At 41.3% G+C, this 19,098-nt stretch overlaps 1 protein-coding gene across 1 annotated transcript in view; it reads right to left on the reverse strand.

Moving 5' to 3' along the window:
• LOC107509534 (zinc finger protein 709-like) overlaps positions 1 to 17,304 on the reverse strand; it is a 36,717-nt gene extending 19,413 nt beyond the window's left edge. Inside the window, exon 1 of the mRNA XM_036234319.1 lies at positions 17,140 to 17,304. Within this exon, the coding sequence (XP_036090212.1) occupies positions 17,140 to 17,142 (3 nt within the window). The 5' untranslated portion in view covers positions 17,143 to 17,304. The remainder of the gene's footprint in view (positions 1 to 17,139) is intronic.
• Positions 17,305 to 19,098: the final 1,794 nt, after the last annotated feature.

The following is a 19,098-nucleotide window of genomic DNA, read 5'->3' on the forward strand; positions in this document are numbered from 1 at the left end:
TACCACTGTCGTATGTGGTCTGGTGTCACTATGTGGTGCATGACTGTATATCAATAATCACTTGAATCATTAATGGTCTAAATGCAACAAATAAAAGAAACTGTCACAGCAGATAATAATATAACAATTAAATGTTGTCTACGAGAAACACACTTTAGATATAAAGACACAGATTAAAAGTAAAGGCTGAAAAAAGATATACCACTCCGATTCAAAACAAAAGAAAGCTGGCACAGCTGGTTTAATTTCATACAAAACCAACTTCGGGGGAAGGAAAATTCAGAGAAAACAAAGGCATTATGCAATGGTAAAGGGGTCAGTTCTCCAAGAGGACACAGCAGTCCTTAGGGTGGATGTACATAACAAGAGAGACAAAATACATGAGGAGAAAAGAACAGTATTGCAGAGAGAAACAGATGAATCCACTATTAAGAGTTGGCGATATCACACCCACATCATTCGCAGCAGGCAGAAAACCAGGAATAGTTAAACAGTGCCATCAAATAAATGGATTTAATTGAAATCCATGCAACATTTCATCCCAAAACAGCAGCATACACATTCTCCTCAGGTTCACGTTGAGCATTCACCAAGATAGATCACATTCTGGGCCATAAAACACAGCTGAACACATTTAAAGAGATATCATGCAAGGTATTCTGGCAGACCACGGTGATATTAATCTACAATTCAGTAACAAGACAGTTGGAAAACCCCCCAAATATTTGGAGATTGAAGAACACAGTTGTAAACAACACATGAGTCAATAAAAGAGTGACATAAGCAAGATGGTGGAATAGAAGTTTTCTACCATCATCTCCACACAGTGCACTGATTTTGACAACCATCAAGGGATGAGAGAACCTTTGTGGAGTTATGGAAGTTCGATGGAAAAGGCCTGCACACCACTGGAGCAAAATGTCTGAGAATAGACACTACGGTCAGGGTAAGAAGAAGAGTTCCACTTTACCTGCATTGCCTCTCCCCAAAGGTGGCACAGCTTATCACCAAGACACCCCTCTCGGCCCAGGATTCCCCCCACACAGGGAAAGTGAGAGCGTAGTGAGTGAGCACTTGGCGCCAGTGGTGTGGGACCGTGCCCCAGAGGCTCACAATTTCTCACCTCACTAAGAATGCCGAAGGGATCAACACAGCTGAGTGGCAGGAAGGCTGGTAGCAGGGAAGAGTTACAAGGACACACAGCAACCAGGGTTCAAAACTCAACAAATGGCTGCAGACCCAACAAACTCCTGGGAACTCCACCAGGAAGCTTGCATTTCAGCCACTTGGGATATGGTGGCTGTGGACATTCCCAGTGGCCTACGGGCATGCCCAACACTTTGCACACCTCACTTGCCTGCCCTCCCACCTATGCCAGCTCCACAGGCCTGCTCCTGACACGAGTACAAGCCTCTCCAGTGTCTCCTAAGCACACATGTTCAGTGAGACTGGGAGAAGACATGCAAACCTCAGCATTTCAGAAAGCTACCCCAGGAGAAAAAATAGGAGGCTCTCAGCACCCGCCCTGGCTTTGAGGGACCCAGAGAAGGCATGCAGTCTTAAGAATTCCCCCTAAAGAGGGACCAAGGGGTGTGAAGCAACTACATTCATAGCAAAGGTCTGTGAGAGTGTCACAACCCCCACGGGGCTGACTGGTGAAACTGCTTCTCTCCCTAAGCCAGTCGGTAAAGACCACAGGAGATGACTGTTCTTCAAATGTGAACAGCAATGCAAGGTTTCAAGGAACAAAAAAATAAAGTAAAATAAAAAGGAAAATGACACCAGTAAAGGAACACAATGGTTTTCCAGCACCCTGTGCCACAGAAATGGAGATCTACAAATGGCATGACAAAAAATTAAAAATAATTGTTCTAAGGAAGCCCAGAGACCTTCATAAGAATGCAGATAGTCAGCTCAACGAAATCAAGGAAACTATATCTGAATAAAATGAGAAATTTGACAGATAGAAATCATAAAGAACCAACCAATTCTGGCCCTGAAGAATGTGGCAAATGAAATAAAAAATGTAACAGAACTTCGAGAGCTGACTTATAGATCAGATGAAAGAATCAGAGAAATTGGAAAACCGGTTGTTTGAAATGATCCAGATAGATTTTTAAAAAGAATAAAAAGGAATGAAGAAAGCTGATGTGATTTAAGGGACACTAGCAAAAGACATAATATACACATTATGGAAACCCCAGAGAAGAGAGATGGGTGGAAAGCTTATTTAAAGAGATAATGGCTGGAATGTCCCCAAATCTTGGAAGAGATGCAAATAGGACGTCTAGGCATATGAAACTCAAAGATCCCTAAACAAGTCAAACCCAAAGAAGGCTTCACCAAGAAGCAGTATATGCAAATTATCAGAAATCAAAGACAAAAAGAGAATTTTGAAAGTAGCAAGAAAAAAGCAGCACATCACATCTAAGGGGAGCCCCACTCCTGCGAATTTCTCTGCAGAAACCTGGAGGGCATGAGAGTGGCATGACAGACGCCAAGTGCTGAAAGAAGGAAACTGCCAACCAAGAACTCTACACAGCAAAGCTGTCCCTCAGAAATGAGTAAAAGAGAAACTTCTGCAGACAAACCAAAGCTGAGAGAGGCTGTCGCCACCACGCCTGCCTCACAGACATGCTACAGGGATTTCTTCAAGCTGAAGTGAAAGGATGCTAATTAGTAACATGAAAATATGTGAAAGTACAAAACTAACTGCTCAAAGAAACTAAGAGTTTGTTGTTTGAAAATATAAACCAAATTGACAAACCTTTAGCTAGATTAAGAAAAAAGAAAAGACTGAAATTAATACAGTCAGAAATAAAGGGTGCTGCGTATAGGAGCATATTTGGTGGGACCACAGTCTCCAGGTTGTGGTAATCCACTGTGAGGTGTCATTCATTTTTTCCAGGTTTAAGAACAGGCCAAATTCAGCTGTTAAAGAAAATACACTGGGGCTAACTACCTCCTATCTAAATAAGTTTTGTATAATGTTTTTCAATCTCTCATGGCCATATTTCATTTAAATTGAGCCATTTGATGTGATTAAACTGAGGGTAAGGTCTGTGGGGTTCCTTTTTGTCAAGCCAACTTGGACATGACAAAGACTTGTTTTAGTTTATAAATCATTGATTCAGAGCTTTCCTGTTCATTCTGGAGTGTTTTAGGACAATGTGTGCTATGATCAAGGGTAATTTAGGTAAGAGAATAGTTGTCTGATGGTTAGGGTGAGACATGCCCATTTGTCCCCTATTTGATATTTAGTAACACACCTAACATTATTAGGGGAACCTTATACTGAGATTAGTGTGATCTCAATATAATTGTAACTTGAGACTTAGTACTGAATGCTCCTATAAGTTTTGTGCATTATAGCACATGGCAAAATTAATTCAGAACCATTATAGAGGCCCCCAAACCAAATAATGCCCCTTGATCTTTTCTGCTGTGTAATTCTTTGAGTATATTCTGGATTTTCAATTGGATCAAATCGTGGTCCTTTGTTCTAGTATTTTTGTTTTTGTTCTCTCCCTCCTTTCCTTTCCTTTTTTTTTTTTTTTTTTTTGCGGGGGGAGGAGGATGGGTGGGGCGCTCACTGAATATACATCAATGAAAAGGGTGTCCTCTCTATTTGGTATATATTTTTTCCCTAGAGGACTTCAAATTAGTACCATCAGAGTTAGGAGCCTCCTTTATAACTGGTTGCTTCATAGCAGGGGTCCCCAAACCCCGGGCTGCAGACCAGTACTGGTCCATGGCCTGTTAGGAACTGGGCTGCACAGCAGGTGAGCCGAAGGCGAGCAAAGCTTCATCTATTTGCAGCCGCTCCCCAGTGCTGGCATCACCGACTGCCTCAGCTTCACCTCAGATAATCAGGCATTAGATTCTCATAGGAGCACCAGTCCCTGGTGCCAAAAAGGTTGGGGACCATTGCTTTATAGAGTTTAAGGACTCAGACTTAAGTTGGCTTGAACCAATCCCTTGGCTGTACCACAGGGATACCATGGGTGTTGTCCCTTTGACAGCGAGGGTCAGGATCTTTAATACAGTATAGGCAGGGGCAGCAGCAGCAAAAGCACTTAAGGGTCCTGGGGAGTCCTCCAGTGTTAGCCCTCCACGCTTAGAGAAGCTGCAGCCCTGGAAAGCCAGGGGTGCACGTGCTCATGGGGGAGATGGATGACGTCTCCTCTCTCAGGTTTTAGTTGTAGTTCTTCTGGGCTTGTTTCTACACATGTTGGAGTTTTGCATCCTCAGTGTAGGTGTGCTCAGAGTGTAACCTGTTTACAATAAGAAAGTCTGAACGTAGGGAGTCTGTATCCTGGGTTAGGGTGCCAGGAATTAGGAACTTGAGTTTCAACAGACCGTTAAACCCAATCCAGCTGAGAATTTCCTCACTGTAAGAATGGAAGCCTGAGGGACCTTTCAGGATTTGTTGATTAAACATATTTTACATTTGTTGAAAAATGGAGACTTAAGAGTCACTAAATCTTTTCGAATGACAAACACAGGGAATGTGAGTTGGAAACAAGCTAGATCTGGCCAGAATTGGGATTCCTCCCCTTAATCCTCTCAGAATCTGTTTGACAGACCCCTCTCCTATGCCCCACAGGGAGCTGGTTCCTGGATCAAGCCATTGCCCTGCCCCAGGGCAAGTATTTAAGGTGTTTTTCCCTAATCTGGGTGGGGCAAGCAGCAGTACTCTAATCCTTCCTGCTGGTTCTATATAAGTATTTAACACTTATAGAGCATGGCAGAATATCCACAAGGTCTTGCCTACACCTAAGACGGGCCTCAGGTGGATCACCTTAATAAACTCTTAATGCAGTGCTGGAGTTGTCAACCTCTTTCTTTCATCTCTCGGCCCAAGGAAATTTTCCAAACAGAAGGGCAGTGTGACAGTACAGAACACCCAGAAAAGTTTCAAAGAACTTCCACCCAAAGGACCCTTCATAGGACGTTTGTGCCCAGAGAGGGTCCTGGGGGAAAGGAACAGAGATTTCATACAAGTATTCCAGGTGGTTATTCTCGCCTTTCCTCTACCGTAAAATAACCACCAGCAAAAACCACATCTTTAAAATGAGCCATTCATTGAAGGTGGGAAAATGATAAGCAATTAAATACCACATCTGTTTGAAATACACCAAGACAAAAGCTGAGGATGCTGTGAATTGGAGACGGGGAAGGTGGCATTTCAGACGCGGGCATAAATATTAAAAGTTAGGGACGTATTACAAACTCTAAGAAGTGGAGGGATGGGGAAAGGACAGGGTTGTGAAATTGAGACCAGGCTTCTCAAACATTTCCCACTGAGAAAGGGAGGCTGGGGATCCCACAGAACCTCTCACACACAAACCCCAGAGACCAAGTCATGCCAGTCCCCGGATGACCATCCTGGTGGTCACTGCACCATCTGGAGATGCGGGGATGCAGGGGCAGAGATGCCCAGAAAGGCTCCCAGGCCGGGGCCGACGTCGCCCCGCATAGTGAGACAGAACGACCAGGGTCCCGGGTGCTTGCCCAGCTCCACGCTGCGTGCTGGAGGTGGCTGAAGTTCAAGTGGGGCCCCCGGTGGACTCAGGTCCGGAAACTTTGGACTTGACCAGGAGTGAGGGGGTTTGTTCCCACCTCGGCCGCTTCCAGTCAACCCCCGGTGCCTTCGCCCCACCCCCGCCCGCACACTCACCATTTCCCGGGTTTGGGGATCCCCTAGCATCATTCCTAAGGTAGCTGCGGCCGGCGCAGGTCACAGCAAGACGGATGCTGAAAGAGACACTTGTGCCTTAAACCACAGGTGAGACGGGGACTCCAGTGCAGCCAGGCTCGTCCTCACTATTTGTGGAGCGTCGCCCCTCCCACCTTCCCTGCTGCGCCCCCGATTGGACAGTTCGCAAGGATCCGCCTCCCTCATTCTTGAGTGACAATCCGGCAAAGGGTTAGATGGCTTAACCAAACCCCCTGCGGGTGGCTGGGACCAGTACCCAACACAGAGGTTTGCTTTAACAAAACTTCCCAGTCTTAGAGGGACAGTGGTGTCTTCCTGTCCCTCTTGCTGAACGCGGAACACAAGTGTGAGAAGGAGATTTCACAGTCAGTTTCCAGATGGAGAGACGCTCTGTCCTGAACAAAGGGGCGCCAAGGCCTGGCCAGACTGCAACCAGGGAATCTGAGGTCTTCCCCGGGTCAGGGGTTGGCCTAGACTGCGAGGACACTCATGGAACTGTGACCCTTGTTTACAAGCCCATTGAAAAACGACCTCACCATGTGTAATAGTTTGGCTCCATTTTGATCTTTGCTGACAGCGTTGAGGCTTCCACCCATCCCTTCCCCACCTTCCTTTAGCTATGGCACAGGGACTCTTCTGTGCGATGTGTTCGGTAAAACTGGCAGCTGTACATTTTACCCTAAAAGTTAATTATTTTAAGACAGTTTTTGACTGTGCCCTCAGTTATTTTGAAATGTAAATGGCTATGATATCCCTAAAGCAAGTGAACTCCAATTTTCACCAATACAACAAAAAACAAACGATTTGGAAGTGTGAGATGTACCTGAAAACTCAATATACTTAAAACACTGGTTCAAAACATCTAATTATTTATTTGAATAGCTTTATTGAAATACAATACACAAACCATACAATGAACCCGTTTAATGGATACGATTCATTGGTTTTTAGTGTATTCATATATACGTGCAATCATCACAGTTTTTGAACATTTTGGTTGTCTCAAAAGACAGCCGTACCTTTAATTGTCACTTCTCAATTTTCCAGTTTTCTCCTCCAATCCACAATCCTAGGCAACCTCTAATCTTTCTCTCTAGATTTCCCTATTCTGGATATACATGTGAATGCAATCATATACTATATTATCTTTGTAACTGACTTCAGGCGCTTAGCACAACTTTTCACGGAACCTTCATGTAGTAACATGCATGGCTACTTCATTTCACAGCCAAATAAGACTGCATTGTACTGATAAAGTACATTGTGTTTATTCATCTGTTGATGAATGTTTGGTTTGTTTCCAGCTTGTGGTGATTCTTAATAACACCACAATAAACTTTCATGTACAAGTTTTTGTTTTGACTTATAATTTCTTTTCTTCGGGTATATACCCAGGAAAGAATTGCTGGGTCCTCTGATAATTCTAGGGTTAATGTCTGATGAACTGCCAGACTGTTTTCTTAAGTAGCTGCAGCACCATTTTATATTCCCGCCAGCAGTGTATGGGGGTCCCGATTTCTCCATATCCTCCACAACACCAGTTATTATCTCACTTTTTGATCCCAGACATCCTGGTGGTTGTGACTTGATATTTCACTGGGGTTTTGACATGGATTTTCTTGATGACTAGTGATTTCTAGTGTCTTTTCATGTTTTCTTCTTGCCTATTCATACGACTTTTGACATTGAAAAAACTGTCTTTTTACATCCTTTGACATTTTAAAATTGGGTTATTTGACTTTTATTATTGAGTTGTAAGAGTTCTTTAGATTTTTTTGACATAATTCCTTACTAGATATATGATTTGCAAATTTTTCTTTCGATCTCTGGGTTGTATTTTCACAATGTTGCCTTAATATTTTTACTTTTAATTGTGGTAATATATAGATATTATAACATTTACATCCTAAGTGTACAGTTCTGTGAGAAGTACATTGGGAAACCAATCTCAGAACTGTTTTGAAACAGTTTCGAAACTTTGAAAGCTGAAAATCTATACACATTAAACAACCTCTTCCCATTCCCCTCTGCCCCCAGCCCCTGACAACTACCATTCTATTCTCTCCTTACATGAATTTCACTATTTAGGTCCTCGGACAAGTAGATTCATACAGTGGTTGTTCTTTCATGAATGGCTTATTCCACTTAGTATAATGTCCTCGAGTTTCACCCATGTTGCAGCATGTCGGTTTCTTTCTAAATCTGAATAATATTCCATTGCATGTATACACTAAAATTTTGTTGATTTGTTCATTCATTTATTCACTTATTCAACCACATGGGTTGTTTCCACCTTTTGGCTCTCATCAATAATGCTCCTATGAACACGAATGTAGAAATATCACTTTCAGTCCCTAGATTCAAGTCATTGGGATATATATCCAGAAGCAGATTTGCTGAATCACATGGTAACTTGAATTTAATTATTTTCTTCTGCTGTGGAGAATAAGATTATGTTGCCATTAAAGCAGTAAGTATAGTTACACAGACTGGTTAGTCCCACTGGTGGAGGAACATCAGAACTCTAATGTCCACAGGAGTGGGTATTATTAGCATTTATATGTATCTCTAGAATTTAGTTTGCTCATTTTTAGCCATTTTGTTTAAAAACGCATATAAGAGAGTTGGTTGCTAATTTAACTGTCTTTTAAATTTAAGGATCCTACAATCAATGAATTAAACTTTATACTACTGATTCTAAAGCACATTACATTAAAATTGTGATCATCTGGGCTCAGAGAAATCAAATCAAATGTTTAGAGTTTCCAATTTAAAACATCTTAGAATAGCCTTTTTCTTCCCTGGACAAAGTATATAAGAAATACTTACTTATACCTAATGGTATGCAGATGTTTGTTATGTGGACTTATACATAACTCTACAAAAACAAAAGAACAAAACCTAAAGTTGGTAGAAGAAAAAAAATAGCAAAAATCAGAGCAGAAATAAATGAAATAGAGACTAAAAGGACAATAGAAGAGATCAATAATTCTAAGAACTGGTTCTTTGAAAAGATAAACAAAATTGACAAACTATTAGCTAGACTCACCAAAAAAAATAAGATGACAAAATAAATCAGAAGTTAGATATAAAAACTGATATCACAGAAATACAAAGGATCATAAGAACAACTATGAACAATTATACGTAAACAATTTGGACAACCTAGTAGAAATGAATAAATTCCCTGAAACATAGATTCTACCAACGCTGAATCGTAAATAATTAGAAAATCTAAACATACAAATTACTAGTATGGAAATTGAATCAGAATTCAAAACCTCCACAAAAACAAAAGCCAGGCCCAGATGGCTTCACTGGTGAATTTGATCAAATAATCAAAGAAGAATTAATACCAGTTGTTCTCAAACTCTCCCAAAAACAGACGAGAAGGGAACTCTTCCAAACTCATGTTATGAGGCCAGAGTTACCTGACACCAAAACCAGACAAGGATGCAAAAAGCAAAGAAAATTGCAGGCTAATATCCCTGATGAACACAGATGCAAAAGCTCCTCAACAATATATTAACGAACCAAATTCAATAATACATTCAAAAACCTATAGACCATGATCAAGTGGAATTTATTTCAGGGATACAAAAATGGTTCAACATTTTCAAATCAGCCAATGTGATGCACCACATTGACAAAACGAAGAAAATCATTTGATCATCTAGATCATTTAGGAAAAGAATGTGATGAAATTCAACATCCATTTCTGATAAAAATTCTCAAAAAAGTAATAAAGGCCATATATGATAAGCCCACAGCTAACATCATAATCAATGACAAAATGATCACAAATAGCATACTCAATGTTAAAATACTGAAAGCTTTTTCCTCTTAGATGAGAAACAAGACAAGGATGACCACTCTGGTGACTTTTATTAACCACAGTATTTTAATCCTAGTCAGAGTAATTAGGCAAGAAACAAAAAAGGCATCCAAACTGAAAAGAAGTAAAACTGTCACTATTTTCAGATGCCATGGTATTATACATATAAAACTGTAAAAACGCCATCAAAAAACTGATAGAAATAATCAACTAATTCAGTAAAGTTGCAGAATACAAAATCAATATGCAAAAATCTGTTCCATTTCTATGCATTAATAATAAACTATGACAAAGAAATTACAAAAACAATCCCATTTACAATTTCACCAAAAAGAATAACATACTGAAGAACTAAATTTAACCAAACAGGGTAAAACACCTGTATACTGAAAACTACAACATTAAAAAAAATTTTAAGACACAAATAGATGGCAAGATATCCTATACCCATGGGCTGACTTAAAATTATTAAAATATACATAAAACCCAAAGCGATTTACAGATTTACTGCAATCCCTATCAAAATTTCAATGTCATTCTTAACAGAAACAGAAGAAACGATTCTAAAATTTGTATGGAACCACAAAAAACCCCAAATAGCAAAACAACAACAACAACAACAACACAAATGAACAAAAAAAAATCCTTAAGATAAAAGAACAAAGAGGGTGGCATCATGTTCCCTAATTTCAAACTATATTACAAAACTATAGTAATTTAGAAAATATGGTACTGACATGAAAACACATAAAAGACACATAGGTCAATGGAACTGAATGGAGCACCCAGAAAAAGCCCCACATACATACTTTGAATTAATTCATGACAAAGGAGCCAAGAATATATAATGCCTCTTCAAATAAATGGTGCTGAGAAAACTGGACAGACACATGCAAAAAAAAATGAAACTGAACCACAATCTTACACCATCCACAAAAATTACCTCAAATGCATTAAAGAATTGAACATGGGACCTGAAACCATAAAACTTCTAGAAGAACGCATAGGCCATAAGCTCCTTCACGTAAGTCTTGGTGGTGACTTTCTGTAACTGTCACTAAAAGCAAAGGCAACAAAAACAAAAATAAAGAAGTGACACTACATCAAATAAAAAAGCTTCTCAAAAAATAAAATAAAATAAAAATCTTCTGCACAAGAAAAACCATGAACAAAATAAAAATGCAACCTACTTAATGAAGGAAATACTTGTGAATCATATATATGAATAAAAGTTAATATCCAAGATCTAAAAAAAATACACACACATACAAAACCCCTCATACAACTTAATAGCCAAAAACAAACAATCTGAATAAAAAATAAACAGAATATCTGAATAAACATTTTCCCAAAGACATACAAATGACAAACAGGTACATGGAAAGATGCTCAATCTCTTTTATCATAAGAGAAATGCCAATCGAAACCACAATGAGATACCACCTCATACTTGTGATAATGGCTATTATCAAAAAGGTAAGAAACAAGTGTTGGCAAGGTTGTAGAGAAAAGGGAACAGTTGTGCACTATTGATGAGAATGTAAAATGGTGCAGCCACTATGAAAAGCACTATGGAGTTTCCTCAAAAAATTAAATCTGGAACTACCTTATCATCAAGCAGTTTCACTTTTTGGTATATTCAAAGAAAACAAAAATAATTAACTAGAAAAGATATATGCAGACCCATGTTGATTACAGTAATATTTATAATAGCCAAGATATGGAAACAACCTAAGTGTCCATAGATGGTTGAATAAAGAAAGAAAATAATTACAGTGTGTGTGTGTGTGTGTGTGTGTGTGTGTGTGTGAAATCTAAAACAAACAATGAAAAATACAAAGCTTACAGATATGCAGAAATGAGAGAAGGGAATATTTTTTAAACAGACTGAAAGTTCAGATCTATCTGGAGGTAAAGCAGTAGATCTTAGGTTAAGTTCTGAATCACTGGGTGAGGGGAAAGCCTCCTACTAAAGGGGGGAGTTCTGCCGGCAAGAGCTGTTATAAAATTACTCATTGACTCTGACAGAAACACTGGCAGGTAAGACAATACAACATGTAACCCAGTTGTTAAAAAATGGCTCGGGTACAGCTGAAACTTATTGGATTTCGTTAACCAATGTCACCATAAATTAATTAATTAATTTTAAAAAAAGGAAAAAAATGGCTTTGGGTCAGCAAAGACATATGATGATCAACATTTATATTATGTGTCACTGTAGTAAATTCTTGAAGGAAAACATTTGTCCCTTTAAAATTATTTGGGAAAAAATAATATACCGTTTTCTATACAGGCTGTGACATTTTACATTTCCACCAATAGTATATCTATTTGTCTTCTACAAGCTATCGAATAATCCCTTAGGGTACCATGACTACAGTTAGTCCTAGCATTGATTACTTGTGCAAAGGTTTGTTGTGAATTGGAGTGTTAGAATAGATGGCGAAATTAATTAACCTATGTCGTAGAGGCTCCAAAGCCGGGAGGCTGCCTTTCATCTTTTTTCCTTGTGTAAACTCTTTCAATACACTGGATTTCTAATTGGTGAAATTGTAGACCCCTAATTTCACCATATTTTTTCTTATATTTCCTCCCTCCTGTCCTTCCCTGTTTTTCTGTTTTGTTTTTGTTTTGTTTTGTTTTATTTTTCCCCTATTGGTCACTGGATATACTTTGGGGAAGGGGTTGCCTCTCTAACCTCATACATGTATCTGAGAGCCTCCAATCAGTGCCATTAGGGTTAGGAGCCTCCCCACGACAACTAGTTGCTTCATAGAGTTTAAGGACCTAAGAGGAAGTCAGGTTTCAATTTGCTGTGCCACAGTAAGGCCATGGGTGCTGTCCCCTTGACCCCGAGGGTCAGGATCTGTGCTGTAGTAGTGGCAGGGGCAGCAGCAGCAGAGGCACATGAGAGTCTTGGGGAGCCCTCTGGTGTTAGGGTGTGGACTCAGCCCGCCACCTGTTGGCTGCCTTTCCCCATCTTCTTTCTCACTTTCTCTTAAACAACTGCTCTTTCAGGAGTGACCTGCAGATGGGCCCACCTCTTGCACAGGGTGTAGTCTCCTTTCTTCATTTCCATCCTCAGCCTTTGTCATAACTTAACACTCTGACCCACCCACAAATCCCACCATAGACATCTACCCAGGACCACCTGCAGGACGGCCCCGCCCTACATGCCTGTACTCAAAGGCCTAGGAATTCTCAAAACTGCGCACACTCTGGTCAGCTGCACAAGGAACTGGGGTTTGGCAGGGTCAGCGCTGCCACACAAGGCAGCACAGCTCACAGCCCTAGCTCCTCAGCACCCAGCAACCCACAGTACGGCTACCAACAGGCAGCAGAGCAGGTGAGCAGCTCAGAGAGAGACAAGATGGACTCACAGAGTGGTCACATGCGGACATACTCAAGGAGCCAACTGTTATGGTCACCTGCAGGGGTGTGGCTCCTAGGTTGAGAATGATGTAGTGTGCTCCCTTGACCCAACAGACGCACATCTAGTATTGTATTGGCAGGAAATTACTGCTTAAAAATTATTGCTTCCAGGAAATCACTGCTTGGCCATCGCCATGGGAACGTAGGTTATTAACTATGAGAACATAACATTCTAATAATGAGCTTTCTTCTTCTGTACTCCCGCTTGCACACCCGACCTATAGGTTGACAGGTAGTGAATAGAAGAAAGATAGACCTTTGTGTTCAGACAGAATGAAGAATGGGGTTTTGGGCTTAAAAACCCGTACCTCTACATTTCAGGGCTGCTTAATTTGAGGTCTGCGTACCCCTGGCAGACCCAGCTGGCTGAATAAAGAGTGTGTTTCCTATAACTCATTGAGTTCTGGTGGTCTGTGTGTCTATCAGGGGCTGGTGGCTACAACAGTATAAGAAAAGGTTATGTATGATTCACATAATTGAGATATCTGGAGCATCGGGCTGACCTCTCAAGTAGCTCTAAAATGGTTTTAGAGAATTAAAAAAATAAAAGAACTGGGTTTTACTTATGATTACAAGGTGTTAGAGAAAAAATATTCAGTGCCACTTGTCAAAGATGGTAAGGAAGATTTTATTCAAAACCACTGCGACAGGACTTCACAGAGGGGAGAAATGAGATTGGGCCCCACTCTCAGCACAGCAAGGGCAAGTGGGGATCACAGCCAGAGTGCACAGTAGGTGTCAGTGGATGGAAAATTACTGAGAGAAAAACACGGTTAGGGGTTCCTGCTAAACCGACTGACAGGATTCCAATTGCAGACAGGCCAGGGGCTCAGATGTCACCTGATGGTGCAGGAAAAGGAACTGACCAGATATGGAGGGGATCAGATAAAAGGGGGTTCTGGTTCATGTGACTCTAGGGTTCCTGCTAAAACTGGATTTCACAAGGACGCGCAACAATAGGCCTGGGAGAAGTTTCGGGAGCCTGAGTAAAGTTGTTCACACGAAGAATCCTTGAATTAGTCTAACATCAGTCTACAGTTGAAGAAACTTAGGAATAAAAAGGCTGGATAACTTGCCGAAGATCAAACAGAATAATGGCAAGAGTTCAGAGCAAGAGTTCTGTTCACAGACAGGGCATGCCTGTGCGGTTGGAACTTGAAGCCAGTGCAGAGTAGGGCGCCTCGAATTTCCCCTCAGCCTGCCCAGGGTGGAGGCAGAGAAGGGGAAGGGGGCTTAAGCCGCAGCAAATACCAAACAATGCAGAGTCTGACTGTTCATTGCAAAGACAAACATGGGCAAGAAAAGCAGGCATTTGCAATCACTGGTTTTTATATAAAGAAATGCTAAGGAAGTTCAATAAATGATCAAAACTGTGTACTTGGGGTAGCTGGACTAACAGTGCTGGAGGGGCCAGGATATGTGGGCAGTGAGTCTTCTTAATCAGACTTTTCTATCTTCTACATTTATTGAAAATAAACACAAAAATTTATATATACCACGTTTTACTATCTGCTAGTCTTTCTTTAATTTTAACTTTTGTACATAGGAAACCACTCTAAGATTTAATTCCTTTAAACGCCAACAGCTACAAAAATATAAATTATATAAAATGAAAATTTCAAATCTCTTGTTAACTAAGGGACAAACTGCATCCCAGGTTGTCCTTCCCCTATATCTCAGAGTGGGGAGCATTGTCAGAAATAAATCGCATTTTATGACACAATGGGCATTTGAGTTTAGCCCTTTAAATATAGTAGGATTTTAAAGATCTACACAAGCTTTGTTCAGTTTTCCTCACATCAGTTAAAATAGGAATTGAATTATTTTAGATTTTTAAATTTCAGTGTTCTCTAGGGACACCCACACACATACTGGTGTAAAAATGAAAAATAGACTCAAGAGCTTAAACACATTTCTCTCACATCCCGAGGTTATCTTGATTAAAAGGAAGAAAAATTGTATTTAGCACAACAGTTTCTTTGCCTTAATGCCATCACATTTCTCAACCAACTTACATTTTTAAGCCCAAGAAGCTAAATGTGTTATTTCTCACACAGGGAATTAAATGACATGCTCAGGGAACTAGAAGCAAAGGGCAGCACTGTTTCGCTGGTAAAGGATCCACGGGAAACACAAGTACTGGAACCAGCTCAGATAAGCAGCATGCTTCTCAGGGGACAGAGAGAAAGCCACTTTCCATAGGTTCCACATTCCAAACTCTCCAGGCCACGACAGAACCCCTGCAGTGGGTCAGTCCCTGGGAAAGCAGGGCAGGGGCACCTGAGCAGCCCCAGGACTGACCTCTGGGCCCTTCACATCTCCCTCCCTTCTCCTATAAGCATGGAAGTGTCCCTTCCCCCAGACTTGTCTCACAGTGAGGAGAGTCTCAGCGGGATGCAGCTTAGGGTTCTGACCCAAATGAACTCCCAATTCACAAACCCTAACCCAGGACACATACTTCAGACTTTCACAGACTTTCTCCATGTGCACAAATTACACTCTGAGAGCACCTATGCTGTGGATGTAAAACTCTTACCTGTGTCTACAAACAAGCGCAGGGGAACCACAAAGAAAATCTCTGAAGCTGTATCAACACCCCTCCCGCAGGTACAGGTGTGCCCCCAGCTTTCCAGGGCTGTGGCTTCTCTCAGTGTAAAGCCTCCTCCATGGCGGATGTAAACAGGAAGGACACCTGCAGGGGGAGGCTTCCCAGGGAGAACCACTGAGCCTTCAACTGCTTCCCTTTGCAGGTCAAGGGGGCTTTAGCTTGGGTCACTGATCACAGGGCTCTGACCAGTCACATTGTTTTGAACCACGTGGATATTTTAAATGATTCAAACCTGGTGTCAAGGAACCCAGCAAATTCATACAACACCAACATTTATGTGTAAAAGAATTAAGAAAACTGTGTCATCTTTCTAGTTCAATAAGAAAAACCACATTTTATTACTTTCAGAAAATAATATTATTATATCCATGGCAGGAAAACAATTTTAAAATAATTAAGCATACTTGAACACTTCTGATGTTCAAGTCTAAGCCTTGGGATTCTATTTGAAATCACCCTTCCCACCCCCAAAGTTAAAATGAAGATGAGACCTGAGAATATTACTATTCCTGCTCGGGGGAGGAAAATAAGAAACAAGAAATTTTAGCACATGCAATGTAATACTGGACTATTTAATTTTTTTCTGGTATTTATCTTATGCCTCTTTGGAAATATTTATACTGTCTTTTAAGATCTATTGATCAAATATATTTTACACTTATTGAAAAATGGAGACCAAAAAACAAGTAAATAAATCTTTTCAAGGTGACAAACACAGGGAGAAGCAGCACGGACACCCAGAAAAGTTTCAAAGAGGAGCCTCCACGCAAAGGACTTCCCACAGGACGTCTGTGCCCGGGGAAGGTCCTGGAGGAGAGGAACGGGGATTTCATGAAAGTATTTCAGGTGGTTATTCTCGGCTTTCCTCCACCGTAAAATAACTACACGCAAAATAGAAATCTTTAAAATGAGCCATCCATTGAATGTGGGAAAATGATAACAGACTAAATCTGTTAGAAATACACGCCGGAAGAGAAACGGCTGATGATTCTGTGACTCGGAAACCGAAAAGTGGCATTTGAGAACGCAGGCAGAAATACGAAAATTGATGGATTTCTTGCCAGTCCCAGGAAAAGCTAGCTGCGGGACAGGTCGTGGATTTGAGAGCCCGATTTTCACATTTCGAACTCAGGAGTAAACGCGTCCCACTTTAGACAAAGGAAGGACTGGAGACCCCACAAACCATAGTTCCTCCCACGCACAAACTTCACAGAACGAGTCACAATTGTCGTCCGATGACCCAACCCCTTGGTCACTGCACCATCTGGGGAGACGCGGGGCTGTGGGCGCAGGGCTGCCCAGTGAGTCTCAGGTAACGCGACCGAAGTCGCCGCGCGCAGTGACGGGGCAGGACACCCGGGGTCTTAACTGCCGGCCCAATCCCCATGCTGTGTGGCGGAGGGGACTAAGGTCCCAGTGAAGCCCCTGGGGGAATCAGGTCCGCAGCCTCCTACTTGGCCGCGGGGAGGCCGGCCCGCCACAGCCGGTTCCAACCGGTTCCAACCATCCCTTGTCCTCTTGGGACACCCTGCACCGCACACTCACCATTTCCCAGTTTATAGGGTCCCCTGGCCAAATCCCTGGGACTCCCGTGGCGTTGCAAGTCACAACGGCATTGATGCTGCCGCAGAGACACCTAGGGATATTATGCGCAGCTGAGAAACAAACTCGAACGCAGCAAGAACTGTCCACGCGGTTTGCAGAGCGTCCCCGCCCTTCCGCGCCTCTGATTGGACAGTTCACAATGACCCGCCTCTGTTCTTCCTGAGCGACTACCAGGGTAGGAAGGCAGATGACAGCAGAACAAGCTTCCGTTGGTGGGTAGGCCTTGCACCCTCAACGGATATTTGCTTTTAAACAAAATTTGTTCATAGTCCTAGAGGGACAATGGTGTCTTTCTGTCCCTCTTGCTGAACGCGGGAGACAGGTGTGAGAGGGGGATTTCAATCAATTCCCAAATGGAGCGATGCCTTTGTCCTGAGCAAGAGGGGCACGCAGGCCAGGCCAGACTGGGACCAGGGGATCTGAGGTCTTCCCCAGGTCAGGGGCTGGCCCAGACTGCGAGGACACTCATGGAACTGTGACCCCTGTTTACAAGCCCATTGAAAAACGACCTCACCATGTGAAATACTTTGGCTCCATTTTGATCTTTACTGACAGCGTTGAGTCTTCCGCCCACCCCTTCCCCACCTTCCTTTAGCTAAAATCACCTCTGAGAACGTGGTTCTGCAGGGAAATTGGAACCGCACAGCGCCAACTCGACGCAAGGACTCTTCTCCGACCGTGAGCTGTGCGATGTGTTTGGTAAAACTGGCAGCTGTACATTTTACCCTAAAAGTTAATTATTTTAAGACAGTTTTTGACTGTGCCCTCAGTTATTTTGAAATGTAAATGGCTATGATATCCCTAAAGCAAGTGAACTCCAATTTTCACCAATACAACAAAAAACAAACGATTTGGAAGTGTGAGATGTACCTGAAAACTCAATATACTTAAAACACTGGTTCAAAACATCTAATTATTTATTTGAATAACTTTATTGAGATACAATACACAAACCATACAATGAACCCGTTTAATGGATACGATTCATTGGTTTTTAGTGTATTCATATATACGTGCAATCGTCACAGTTTTTGAACTTTTTGGTTGTCTCAAAAGACAGCTGTACCTTTAATTGTCACTTCTCAATTTTCCAGTTTTCTCCTCCAATCCACAATCCTAGGCAACCTCTAATCTTTCTCTCTAGATTTCCCTATTCTGGATATACATGTGAATGCAATCATATACTATATTATCTTTGTAACTGACTTCAGGCGCTTAGCACAACTTTTCAAGGAACATCTATGTAGTAGCATGTATGGATACTTCATTTGATTTCATAGCCAAGTAAGACTACATTGTATGGATAAAGTACATTGTGTTTATTAATCTGTTGATGGACATTTGGTTTGTTTCCAGCTCGTGGTGATTCTGAATAACGCAATTAGCCTTCATGTACAAGATTTTATTTTGACATATATTTTTCTTTCTTTGAACATACCCAGGAGAGAATTTCTGGTTTCTCTGATAATTCTAGGTGTAATGTGTGAAAAACTGCCAGCAATGGGTGGGGTGGGGGGTCCCGATATCTCTGTATCCTTCACAACACCAGTTATTATTTCAATTTTTGATCCCAGCCATCTTGATGGTTGTGACTTGGTATCTCACTGGAGTTTTGACATGGATTGCCTTGATGACTAGTGATTTCTAGCATCTTTTCATGTGTTCTTCTTGCCCATTTGAACATCTTCCTTGGAAAAAAATGTTTTTTTTTTTACATCCTTTGACATTTTAAAATTGGGTTATTTGATTTTTTTTATTATTGAGTTGTAAGAGTTCTTTAGATTTTTTTTTATAGAAATCCCTTATCAGATTTGATTTGCAAAATTTTATTTATTCCCTGATTTGTGTTTTCTCTTGCTTTTAACATTTTTACTGTTGTGGTAATATACACATACTATT

Source organism: Rousettus aegyptiacus, unplaced genomic scaffold (genome assembly GCF_014176215.1).
Source record: "Rousettus aegyptiacus isolate mRouAeg1 unplaced genomic scaffold, mRouAeg1.p scaffold_m13_p_16, whole genome shotgun sequence".
Lineage (NCBI taxonomy): Eukaryota > Metazoa > Chordata > Mammalia > Chiroptera > Pteropodidae > Rousettus > Rousettus aegyptiacus.